The following is a 12,741-nucleotide window of genomic DNA, read 5'->3' as shown; positions in this document are numbered from 1 at the left end:
GCCGCCATCCCGGGCCGCAGGCCAGCTCCAGAAGCCCCAGAAGTCACCCAGAAGCCAGTGATTGGGGGGAGATGGGGGTCCCCTGTCCAAGCCTGACACCTCTGGCGGAGGCGTCAGGCCTGGGCAAGGGGCCGATCAGGCGATGGGAGGGTGATGGGGGTCTACGCCTCTGGCCGAGGCATCAGGCCTGGGCAAGGGGCAGAGCCAGGAGATGGGGGGAAATAAGGGTCCCCTGCCCAGGCCTGACTCCTGCAATTGGAGGGTGATGTGAGTCAATGCCTGAAGGCTCCCAGTATGTGAGAGGGGGCAGGCTGGGCTGAGGGACACTCCCCCCCACCCCCACCCCCACACACACACCCAGTGCATGAATTCCGTGCACTGGGCCCCTAGTATATTAATAAATGTAATCCATTTTTGATGGCTTATCCCCTTTATAATTATATGTCCATTTTTGTCTCTTCTTACTATATTGTCTGATATAAGCATGTTACACCATTTTTCTCTGGATCCTATTTGCTGGAAGTATGATCTTCCATCCCTTCCCATTGAGCCTATGTTTGTCATTGGAGCTAAGGTACTAGTAAGTCTACTGAAGGGAGCATATAGTTGGGTCTTTTTTGTTTTGTTTTGTTTTGTTTTTCATCCAGCTACTCTGAGCCTTTTGATTGGTGAATCCAGTCCATTTACATTTAGAGTGATTACTGATGGGGATTTACTACTGCCATTTAATCTTTCATATTCTGATTGCTCTGTATCTCCATTGTTTCTTTTCCCTTGTGACCGTCTGCTACTTTAGTTTGATGGGTTTATATAATTTTTTTTTCTCCATTTCCTCTGTATGATGTTCCATGTCTCAGCTCTGTATTTTTGTTTTGTGGTTATCATAAGGTTTGTTCAAAATGTCTCATAGATAAAGTCATCCTGTATCTTCTGATAGCAACTTGTCTTCAGTTGCCTATTCAAGTTCTGTCCTTTCCATACTCCCCTTTAATGTTTTTGTTGCCACAAATTATTCCTTTTTATGTTGTATACTTGTTACTCAATTGAAGTAGCTATAATTATTTTTAATGTTTTTTACCTTTTAACCTTTATGTTATAATTAAATGTTTAGCATCCTATTCTAAAGCAGAGTGGCAATTTTCTGCTTGTTTGTCACTTTACTCAAAGTTTTGTATACTTTTGTCTTTTTGTTTCAGGTAGAAGAGCACCTTAAAACATTTCTTATAATGCACGTTTTATGAGGGTAAATCCCTCAGCTTTTGTTTGGGGAAGCTTTTATTTCTCCTTCATATCTGAAGGATAACTTTACTAAGTAGCGTATTCATGGTGTTGGTTAATATCTTTCAATATTTTGACTATATCATCCTACTCTTCCTTGGTTTACAGAATTTCTGCTGAAAAACCTGATAATATTCTTATGGGGTTTCCTTTGTAGCTTACTGTCTTTTCTTTTTCTGGCTGTCTTGAGAATTCTTTTTTTTTTTAATCATTAACTTTTGACAGTTTTAATATATTGTATCTTGGAAAAGGGTTTTTTGTGTGTGTTGAGATAATTAGGTGTCTTGTTAGCTTCTTGCCCAGTTCCATCCCTAGATTTGGAAGGTTCCCATCTATATTTCTTTGAATAGGCTATTTCCTTCTCCCTCTTCTCCTTCTGGGATACCCATTATCCTTATGTTGCCCTTTCTAATGGAGTCAGAATATTCTTGTATAGATCTTTCATTTTAAAAAGAATTTTAGTTTTCCTTTTCTACCTGAATCAGTCCTAGATACCTGTCTTTGAGCTTGCAGATTCTCTTTCCATATGATCTGCTCTGTTTCCAATTATTTCTAATGCATTCATCATCTCATATTTTTCAGTAACTAGAGGCCCAGTGTACAAAATTTGTGCACTGGGGGTAGGGGGTTCCCTCAGCCCAGCCTGCACCCTCTCCAATCTTGGACATCCCTCTCACAATCTGGGACTGCTGGCTCCCAACTGCTTGCCTGCCTGCCTGACTGCCCATAACCACTTCTTCCTAACCCTAACTGTCCACCCCTGCAGGCCTGATCCCAACTGCCTTCCCTCTCCTGCAGGCCTGGTGGCCCCTGACTGCCCTCCCCTGCTGTCCTGATCACCCACAACTGCCCTCCCCTGCCGGTCATCTTGTGACCACATGGGGGTGGCCATCTTGTGCAAGGAAGTGATGGTCAATTTGCATAGTACCTCTTTATTATAAAGGATTCTGATCCAGATTTTATTTGGCTCTTTTTTATAGTTTCAATCTCTTCTGTTCATTTTTTTTTCAATGCTTACTCAAGGATATGGCATTATTTAAATTGATTCCAGAGATAGGAAGGGAGAAGATGGAGGAGAAAAAGGAAGAGGAGGAGGAGGAGGAGGCGGTGGAAGAGAGGAGGAGGGCGGGGGGGGAGAGAGAGAGAGAGAGAGAGAGAGAGAGAGATAGAGAGAGAGAGAGAGAGAGAGACATTGATGTGAGAGACAAACATCAATCAGTTGCCTCCCCTACACGCCCTAACAGCAATCTAAGTATGTGTCCTGACTTGGAATCAAACCTGCAACCTTTTGATGTATGAGATGATGATCCAACTTACTGAGCCCACCTGGCCAGGGCCTGTTCATTAACTTTAATGAGCTCATCGAACTGCCTTTCTGAGTTTTCTTTTAACTTGCTGAGTTTCTTTATGACAGACATTTTTGAATTATCTATCATAAACGATCACAATCTTTTATGACTTTGAGTTTGGCTTCTGAAGAATTATCTTTTGGTGATACCATGTTACCATGGTTGTTCGTGGTCCTTGGTGGATGGGTTGCTCTGCTGAGGCACTAGAAACAGAAGACACCTTTCTTATTTAGATATTGTTTTTATTTTAACAATTCAGCAGGCTGGTAATCAGAGACCTTTCTTTTGTCTTCCAATAGGTGACTCTATAGTGCAAGCTTTTGGTTTCTCTTAATGGTGTTACCTGTGCCTCCTGGGTTGCTAGTGCCTTGCTACTGCCACTGTTGTTGCAGTGCTGGGTGTCACTGATCAGAGTATCTCTGCCGGGGTCCCTGACATGGTGGGGTATAGGGAGGGTGGGGGAAGAGCTAGTCTTAGGGCACCACTGCCATTCCTGCCTGGTTCCCTATGGCTGCTGGGACCACTGTGGCCAGGAGGCCGTAGTCACTTGCATCATTTCTGCTGCTGATACCTGGATCTCTGCTGAGGGCACTGCTACAGTCAAAAGAGGGAGCTAGAGACCACTGCCACCCTCCTTTTCTTTTGCTGGGGTTTGTGGTGAGAGTCCAGAGTCGTGGACCCTATCTTGTTCACTGGCACTATATTCTCAGCCATGGTAGCCAAGGAACCAGGATCATGGGCTCCATCCCTGTCATTCCCCCCCTTTCAGCTTCCCCAATGCATTCCAATTCGTTCATCTTCAGATCTAGATGTGTGAGTTTCTCAGGCGTACTAGTGTGTTGCGCAGAGGAACCTTTGTTTGGTTATAGATGCCCCACTAGTTGTAGATTGAAGGGGAGAGACAAAGGGCTCATGTCACTCTGCATGATGCTGATGTCACCCTCTCCTTAATTCTTAACCTTAGTCCTACTTTGGTGAGTCTTTTGGTGTTCAGTCCCTAACTTCCTTAGGGATTGCTGTTCATTGAGCCCAGTATCTAACAATCCTAAGAAGTTGTGGGGGTTTTTGTGTTTGTTTGTTTTGTGTGTGTGTGTGTGTGTGTGTGTGTTTTTTTTTTCCAGATTCTTTGACTAAACTGAGAGAACAAATTCAGCCCATTGTTTATTTTCCATTCCTCCTCTGATCCTCACAATTGGGCTGAACTCCTCCAGATCAGGACAGATATAGTGAATTTCCTAAAAAGTTTTAAAAAGTTGTTCCAGAATGCCTCTCTTATCTCCTAAAACATAATAAGGCTTTAGAAATTCCTTAGTGGCAATTCCATCAATTTCCTATTTTTTCTTTCCATTTTTCTAAGAAGCCATCTAAACAACTTCACCCAGTTGAGCCAGTTATCTGCTCTCCTTCCACTTTTTATTTCTCTCCTTTGTGCCTTCTTTCTTTTAGATGGCTCAGAACTTTTTCCACAATACAGCCTTATGCACGGTGACTAAGACAGTAGATCTGTTACTGCCCCTGAGTATTCTTGTAGCTTCCCAAGAGAAAGGTTCTCATGACCTACTCCCATCATGTCATCATTTGTGCCAGCAACATTAAATTATGTCTCCCTCTGTATAGCGTTACTTGCACTTGGATCATTCTTATTCTTATTTTTAAAAATTCCATTTGTAGTTTGGGGAAGGAGTAAGGCACTTCTCTCAGGTTATAAGAACCAAATTAAAGCCTTTGCCCACTGTTGCAGGTCAGAAGCATAGAGAAAACACTCATACCATTCATCTGCTCAACCCAAATAATCCTTTACACTGAACAATGTCCAAAATAGTGATATGGCCTCCTGATTGTTAATTCTAATAATCCATGACAGTAATTATTCCCCAAGATTTTATTATTTTCCATAGAGTCCTAATTGTTAAACAGATTATATATATATATTCATATTAAAAGAAATCTGGGCACTTTGAAGAAAATGAAAACTAGAAATCTAGATATCTAGATCTCGGGCAGAAAATGTACAAGATGACCTCATGTGTTCACAGCACTATTTTTACAGTCATGTGTCACTTAATGGCATGGATATGTTCTGAGAAATGCATCATTAAGTGATTTCTTCATTTTGCAAATATTACACAAACCTAAATGGCACAGCCTATACACATTTAGGCTACATGGTACAGTCTACTGTTCCTAGGCTACAAGCCCGTACAGCCTGTTACTATATAAAACAACACCAGATTAAATCAAGCAAAATAGAAAATTTGCAATCAAGAGATGTAGTAAGCATGAGATGTACAAGGCTACTGCTAAAAATAAACTTTTATTAATAAATAGAAAGAGTACACTCTAAATAACAATAAAAAGTATAGTATGATAAATACATAAATAGAATAACAAATATAGTAACAGTCACTTACTATAATTATCAAGTATTATGTACTGTACATCATTGTATGTGCTGTACTTTTATACGACTGGCAACACAGTGGGTTTGTTTACACCTGTATCTCACACACATGAGTAATGCATTTTGCTACATTATGATGGCTATGCATCACTAGGCAATAGGAATTTCTCAGCTCCGTTACAATCTTTTAGGCCCATCATTGCATATGTGGCCCGTTGTTGACCAAAATGTTTCAGAGTGCACCACTGTAATAGCACTAAACTAGAAACTACCTACATATCATCAGTGGTAAATTGGACAATTAAATTGTGGTACATTCCTACAATGGACCTCCATACCATAATGAGAAGTAAACAAATGATTGCTTTATTCAATAATGTGGATTAATCTCATAAACATAATGTTGAGGCAAAGAAGCCAGACACAATTGTGTATGGTTCAATCATATTAAATTAAACAATAGGAAAAACTAACCTACAGCTTTAAGTGTCAGGAGAGCTGTTACCTTTGGCAAATACTGACTAGGAGGATATCAGAAATGCCACATATCTGGATTTGGGTGTTGATTACATAGCTATTTTCACGATGTGGAAATGCATCAAATTTCATCAAATTCATCAATTCTTAGTTATTTACTTAGGGTTTGTTCAATTTTTTGCATTTATGCTACACTTCAATAAAATATTACTTAAAGATAAAACATGATGTAGATCTATATTTATTGACATAGAAAAAAATCTCTAAGATATGTTGAGTAAAAAAAGGCAAGTTCCCATCAATACAGACTTAAGATACCATTCGTATAGTATTAGAAAACCTATAAAACAATAATAATATTTCTACACATGCATATACATGTGCCAAAAATAAATGTGATCTAGGAAGGTAATCAGTCATCAACTCCGGTGTGTATCCCTGGGAAATGAAGTACTTGGTGGGAGAGGAGAGACTAGAAAACACATGGAAGCTTTTCTTGATCTATGAAAATTTAACATTATATAGCAAAAATGTTTTCAATACAGTGGGGCCTTGACTTACGAGTTTAATTCGTTCCGAGACTGAGCTCGTTAAGGAGCTCATTAAGGAGCTCGTTAACTCAAATTACTCTGTCAACTCAATGCAAAAAATCGGCTGAGAGACAGCTGGTATCTCAAAAAACTCGTTAGTCGGGACACACGTAAGTCAAGGCCCCACTGTACTCATATAATTAAAAGTAAATATTTCTAAAAGGCAGGACTGTTCTTAAATCCAATGTTCAAATGATTCTTTAAATAAGTCTAAAAACCAGAAACCTGTAAAATATTAAGCTATTATGTAAAAATGCCAATAGTTCACTGATCCCGCAGACACCAAGGTTACGTAACACAATTATCAGAAATATATTTGTATAATTCATGTAGAATCAATCCTTTTCTAAGACCATTCCATAACGTAAAGGGCCACAAAACTTTGCTGAATCCCTCTCCCATTTTTGGCTTAAACCTTTTCTGAAAACTTTAAAAGGACCAAAAGAAGATGGGAGCCTGTAATGCATCTTTTATATTTTTCTGCCTCTTTAGAAAATATGTACCATTCAACAAACCTTTAATACTGTTCTTCAGAATAACTTTGATCTTTGCATACCTATAGGTAAGCAATAGAAACTATGTGCTGTAAGTGTTAAAATTAAACCTATGCCCTAGCCGGGTTGGTTCAGTGAACAGAGCATCAGCCCATGGACTGAAGGGTCCCAGTTTTGATTCCGGTCAAAGGGCACAGGTTTGATTCTGGTCAAAGTACCTCAGTTGCAGGCTTGATCCCAGGCCCTGGCCAGGGTGTGTGTGGGAGGCAACCAATCAATGGTGTCTTTCACACATATATGTTTCCTTCTGTCTTTCTCCTTTCCTTCCACCCTTTCTAAAAATCAATGGAAAAATATCCTCAGGTGAGGATTAACAGGAAAAATTTAAATCTATACTTTTGTCATCGAGAGGCCAAGAAAACATTAGCTCAGTTTTATACTTTACCCTAATGTTTAATACAATTTATCAACATCTCTGACCCCTACCTAGAGGTACACACACAGCCACACATACAACTAAAAAGATACAGTATCAGTTACATGCTATAATCAAAGTAGCAAGGTCATATTCTTTGGCTCTTTCTAATGAGGCAGGTTCTCTGTGGGTTCTAATCATATCCATTCTCTAGTAGGAAAAGGGATTGAGTGTATACTGTCCAGTGAGATGTCACATAAAAATCATTACAGAAGTAGGCAATCTTAGAAAATCCAAGAGAGAGACTATACTCTATATAGATTCATATAGAAAATTATATTACAGATATACCTATAGTGAGAACTCCAATCATAAGAGTTGCTCAGCAACCTTTTCTCAAAAATAAGAACACAACACACTTCAATCTTTCTCTTTTTATTAACTGCAGATTCTCTAAATAAGGCTTTCTACTAAAGACGAGACCTTGACTTTAACAAGAAAAGAGTAGCTTGGTATTTATGAAGGAAAAATATTATGGGATCTTTCTTTTAATGCTGTTTAAAATGTGAATTTATTAGTAAAATATTCCACAGCTTGAGACCTTGTTATTTCAGAGATCACAAAAGTAAACACTCTCAAATGATTTAGACTTTGAGAAGCCGAAGGCTCCAGGGCATTTCCTGTAATAGGTTCATGAAATAAATGTATTGGGCTTAAACCCTGTGGTTTCTTGAAAAGGAATATAATTATAAAAATGCAAAACAACAAATTAATGTGTTCACATGTAATAGCCATATTTGAGTCAGATTACCACCTGCCTACTACATTGTGTCTATGGTAACTGATCAAATGACATCTTCTCAAATATCATTTTCTTACCAACCCCAACAAAAACCCACTACTCTGCTTATTTCTGATATCACAAACAAAGCCAATAATTCTATTTTAACATTATTAAAATGTTAACAAAATACAAGGAAAATATCATGTGTTGTGTCAAATATAGTTTTTGAAAGGTTAAAAATTCAACCTGTATTTCCTGTACCCTATGAACCCGAATCCCAAATCCTACAGAAAGAACTTAAAAGTCCATAATGCAATACCAGTTTTAGAGGCAGTTATATATTTAAAAATAAAATGATGAGGCTCACTATTAATTACTTTGGTTAATGGTCAAAAGCCCATTTTAAAAGTTACCCTCACTCAACTTTCTGTGACTCCTCATTTCTATATTCTAAATCATTCTTCCTTGTTTGCTGTAACTGCTTATTAGTGAACTCATCATATGTGTGGTAACAGACAGAGCTCTCTTTTGAGTCTGGCTACATACCCAAAGCTGCTACTTTGATGATGATCGCCTGAATGTTAGATGCTATCATCTCTCGGAGCAAATCTTCCTGGTTTCTCTGCCAAAGGTAAGCTAAAGGCTGAAGATTAAGCCTTTTACACCTATAAAATAAAAAGCAAAAAAATCAGAATATATCTTAATGTTCCATACTTATATCTATTACTTTGATTTTAAACATAATGCATCTCTCAAGGATTTTAGTATTTAAAAGGTTTTTAAAAACATTTTTTGTATAATAGAGTTTATATATACAGCGAAAATATTATTTAATTTCCATATGCTATGCATAAACAGATAAAAAAATCTCCAGGCAGATTAGAAGTATTAATTTTAGTAAGACTCTCTGTAAGGTTAATAATCTATGCAAAAAGCTTCCAATGTCAAAGGATAATTATCTTTGTTTTTAGAACTTCTTGGGTATCAAAATTGTAAAGCATATGCAAAGTAGGCAAATAAATTTAGCCTAATAAAATAATCATTTGTTGATTAAATTTACAATACCAATGGTTACATGAAGTATTTTTATCTACTAACTGAAATTTTTAAAAAGAATTTGACTCTGTGAAAAGAAAATAAACAGAACAAACTGTGTAATATATTGAAGTATTGTACTACATATTTTAAATTATGGTGCAGTAAAAAGAATATGGGTTTTGGGGTCAGGACAAATCTGGGTCTGAAACCCACTTCTGCACTCACCAACTATGTGACTTCAGCAAGTCAAAACTAAGCTATAAGTCTTTAGTTTCCTAGTTCATAAATAGGAACAAAGGCATTTTCTTTCAAAGTTCTTAATACAATTAAAAGATTAGAAAGTGTAGTCATCCTTTACTCCTTTCTTCATATTCCTCATGCAGTCTACCACAATGCAGAATATGATCACTTCTCACCATTACCACTACTATGACCCGGTCTGGGGCACCATTGTATCTCATGTTAATGCCTTCAAACCTCATTCTCTCTTTCTATCCTTGCCCATTTAAAATCAGTTTTCCATACAGCAGCCAGTGTGATCCTTTTAAAACATAAATGGAGCATGAGATTCCTTTGCTCAAAACCCTCTTCATTACTCAGTAAAAGTTATTGCACTGATCTACATGGACCTCAGCCTGGTTAGCTTTCACACCTTATTTCCTACTACTCTCCCCTCACTCCAGTTGCCACCCCTACCCTGCTCACTCTTGCCTAATACTAACTAGGCTCCCTACCTTCTCTTGCTTCATACATTTGTGTAAATATCATTTTCTCAAGGACTATAATTGATTAAAAGTAATATAATGAATGTAGTACAATGCTCAGATAAAATAGATATTCAAAAAATGGTAGTCAAAGCCAAGCAACTTGCCCATGTCACACAATAAGTGGCTGAGATTAGATTTCAAACAAGAAGTTTAGCTCTAAAACCCGCCATCTCTAATGTCTGGAAGATTACCTGGCTGACTACTCTAGCCCACACTGATCTTTCTCTCCCAAAATTCCAAACTTAGTAAATGTACCACATGTTTGGTCATTTACTCATCCATGGCCTTAAAAATATCACTACTTTTGTCCTAGCTGGTTTGGCTCACTGGGTAGCGCATCAGCCTGCGAACTGAAGGGTCCCAGGTTCGATTCCAGTTGCAGGCCCAGTCCCCAGTGAGGGGCCTCCAGGAGGGAACCAGTTAGTCATTCTCTCTCATCAGTGATGTTTCTATTTCTCTATCTCTCTCCCTTCTTCTCTGAAATCAATACAAGTATATTTAAAAAATATATCACTACTTTTTCCATGTACATAAACCCTGACTTTCAAAGAAAAAAAACTACCTTCCTTACTGTAGAAACTGTTTTATATAATTTTCTTTGTAAAATGTCCCAGAGCATACAGCACTATGCTGAGGCAGTAATAAAGAAATGAAACTGAAACTAATGATGTAACACAAGCATTACATTTCTTGCTGTCCTCACCAATATTCAATGCCTAACAGTCAAACTTGTCTCTACCATTTTTAGCTGAGATTTTTTTAATTGAAAATAAATTCATTCCTTTCTGTGTTTTTTTTTTTTTGCAAAATTCTTGACCGTTGCTTTGATATTCATAATCTGCTGACTATCTGTAGACTTAAGTCAAAATTCTTTACCTAGTTAAATTTTTTAACAGTTCAAAATATCATGTCTCAAATACATTTCCTCTGTAATCGCTGTTGCATTTGAGCTAGTGACATTTTTTAAATGCATTATATCTTGAAAATATAATGATGCAACACAAACTACAGACTGAAGATAATTCAAAACTATATTTGTAGACCAATGGACTCCCAATAGGCTAATTCAAAACTGAGTTTGTAGACCAATGCTTTAAAAATTTCAAGAATAAAATTATTGTAGATATGCTTCATATTATAAAGTCTGGGCATTTTAATCATGTGTTCAAGTGTTCCTGAGACTGCATTTTGAGAAAAATATTTCCTCTATCCATTAGATTACTATGGGCCCTTCTTCCATATAGCCCCCTAATCATTAGCACATTTTCATTGAGCTTTTTTACTTTCATCAATAGATGTCAGCACTATCTACAGTTTGGCTACCCATTAAACCACGTGGGTTTGAACTTATTAAAAAACAAAGATTTTTGTTTTGGCTCAGTGGATAGAGTGTCAGCCTGCAGACTGAAGGGTTCCAGTTCGATTCCAGTCAAGGGCACATGCCGGGGTTGCGAGCTTGATCCCCAGTGGGGGGCGTGCAGGAGGCAGCCAATCAATGGTTCTCTCTCATCATTGATGTTTCTATCTCTCTCTTTCTCTCCCTCTCTGAAATCAATAAAAATATATTAAGAAATATATTTTTATTTAAAAATATTTTAAAAATATTCATTTTCTATTTGATAATACCTAACAAATTATTTATTTGTAAACTAAATAATTCTCAGAGAGGGTGACCCAAAAACTGCAGAGTAATATTCTTTCTTTTTTTTAAATTAAATTTTATTGGGGTGACATGGGTCAACATGAACATATAGGTTTCATGTGTGGATTTCTAAGTTACAAAATCTGTAACAGCACCATGTGCCCACGACCCAAAGTCAAGTCTTCTGTCACCCCATAGTAGGACTCCCTTCTCCCCCCAACCCTCAGCAACTACCACACTGCTGTTTGTGTTCCTAAGTTTCAGTTTTATATCCCACATATGAGTGTAATCGTATGGTTATTAGCTTTTTCTGTCTGACTTATTTCACTTGGCATAATGTTCTCAAGGTCCATCCATGTTGTTGCAAATGATGCTATTTCATCCTTTCTTATGGCTGAGTAATATTCCATTGTGTATATGTACCACATCCTCTTTATCCAGTACTCTATTGCAAGACACTTTGGATATTTCCATGTTTTGACCACTGTGAATAATGCTGCAATGAACATTGGGAAGCATATGTCTTTGCATATAAATGATTTTGCGTTTTTCGGGTATATACTGAGGAGTGAAATTGGTGGGTCATATGGTAGCTCTATTCTTAATTTTTTGAGGAATTGCCAGATTGCTTTCCATAGTGGTTGTACCAGTCTGCATTCCCACCTGCAGTGAACGAGGGTTCCCTTTTTTCCAAAACCTCTCCAACACTTGTTATTGCTTGTCTTGTTGATAATGGCCACTCTAACAGGTATAAGGTGGTATCTCATTGTAGTTTTAATTTGCATTTCCCTGATTGCCAGTGAGGTTGAACATCTTTTCATATATCTATTGACTGCTTGTATGTCTTCTTGGGAGAGGTGTATTTTTAGGTCCTCTGCTGCAGAGAATAATATTATTTCTATGTATGGAGGGATATAGAATTCAGCTCTATCTATAAATCAGTTCTTATACGTAGGCAGGCAGAAGGTAAGGAAAACTTCCAAATTACACCTTTAGCTATGCTTTGCCTTGTATTCCTATCATTTACTTTTTAAAATCTGTATTTTTAACTGACTTAAATTCACTGTGGAATGAGAGAAAACAAATAAAATAAAAATTTAGACTTAAGTGTTCAAGTCCATTAATATACAAGTTTTTAATGAGAGTCAATATAAAGATTTGTCAAGAATACGAAACCATTACATATATACATTCTTTATCTTATTTCTATTTACCCTTTGAGTGTCAAAATTATTTATTTAGAGGCTAAGTTTTGCCCAAGATACTGGAGTCCACATTTTCTTTTTTTGCTAATATAATTACATATAAAGTCTCTATATGATATTTTGATTATTCAAATAAATTAAAAATGAAAAAATAAATTCATTTGTATTATTTTTGCCAAACATTAAATAATCCATATTATCATTTGACCTTACATGTTTTTTTAATAGGTTAACGAAATGAACTGTTTTGGTATTTATATATACAGACAGTGATTTACTAGTGCTACATTCTAGGAGTGGG

The 12,741-nt window shown here is 37.1% G+C and overlaps 1 protein-coding gene across 1 annotated transcript in view; it reads right to left on the bottom strand.

Moving 5' to 3' along the window:
• DPH6 (diphthamine biosynthesis 6) overlaps positions 1–12,741 on the bottom strand; it is a 166,820-nt gene that overhangs the window by 52,635 nt on the left and 101,444 nt on the right. Inside the window, exon 5 of the mRNA XM_006778111.2 lies at positions 8,335–8,453. Within this exon, the coding sequence (XP_006778174.1) occupies positions 8,335–8,453 (119 nt within the window). The remainder of the gene's footprint in view (positions 1–8,334; positions 8,454–12,741) is intronic.

Source organism: Myotis davidii, unplaced genomic scaffold (genome assembly GCF_000327345.1).
Source record: "Myotis davidii unplaced genomic scaffold, ASM32734v1 scaffold46, whole genome shotgun sequence".
In the NCBI taxonomy this organism is placed as follows: domain Eukaryota; kingdom Metazoa; phylum Chordata; class Mammalia; order Chiroptera; family Vespertilionidae; genus Myotis; species Myotis davidii.
This window is presented reverse-complemented; position numbering and strand designations above follow the sequence as displayed.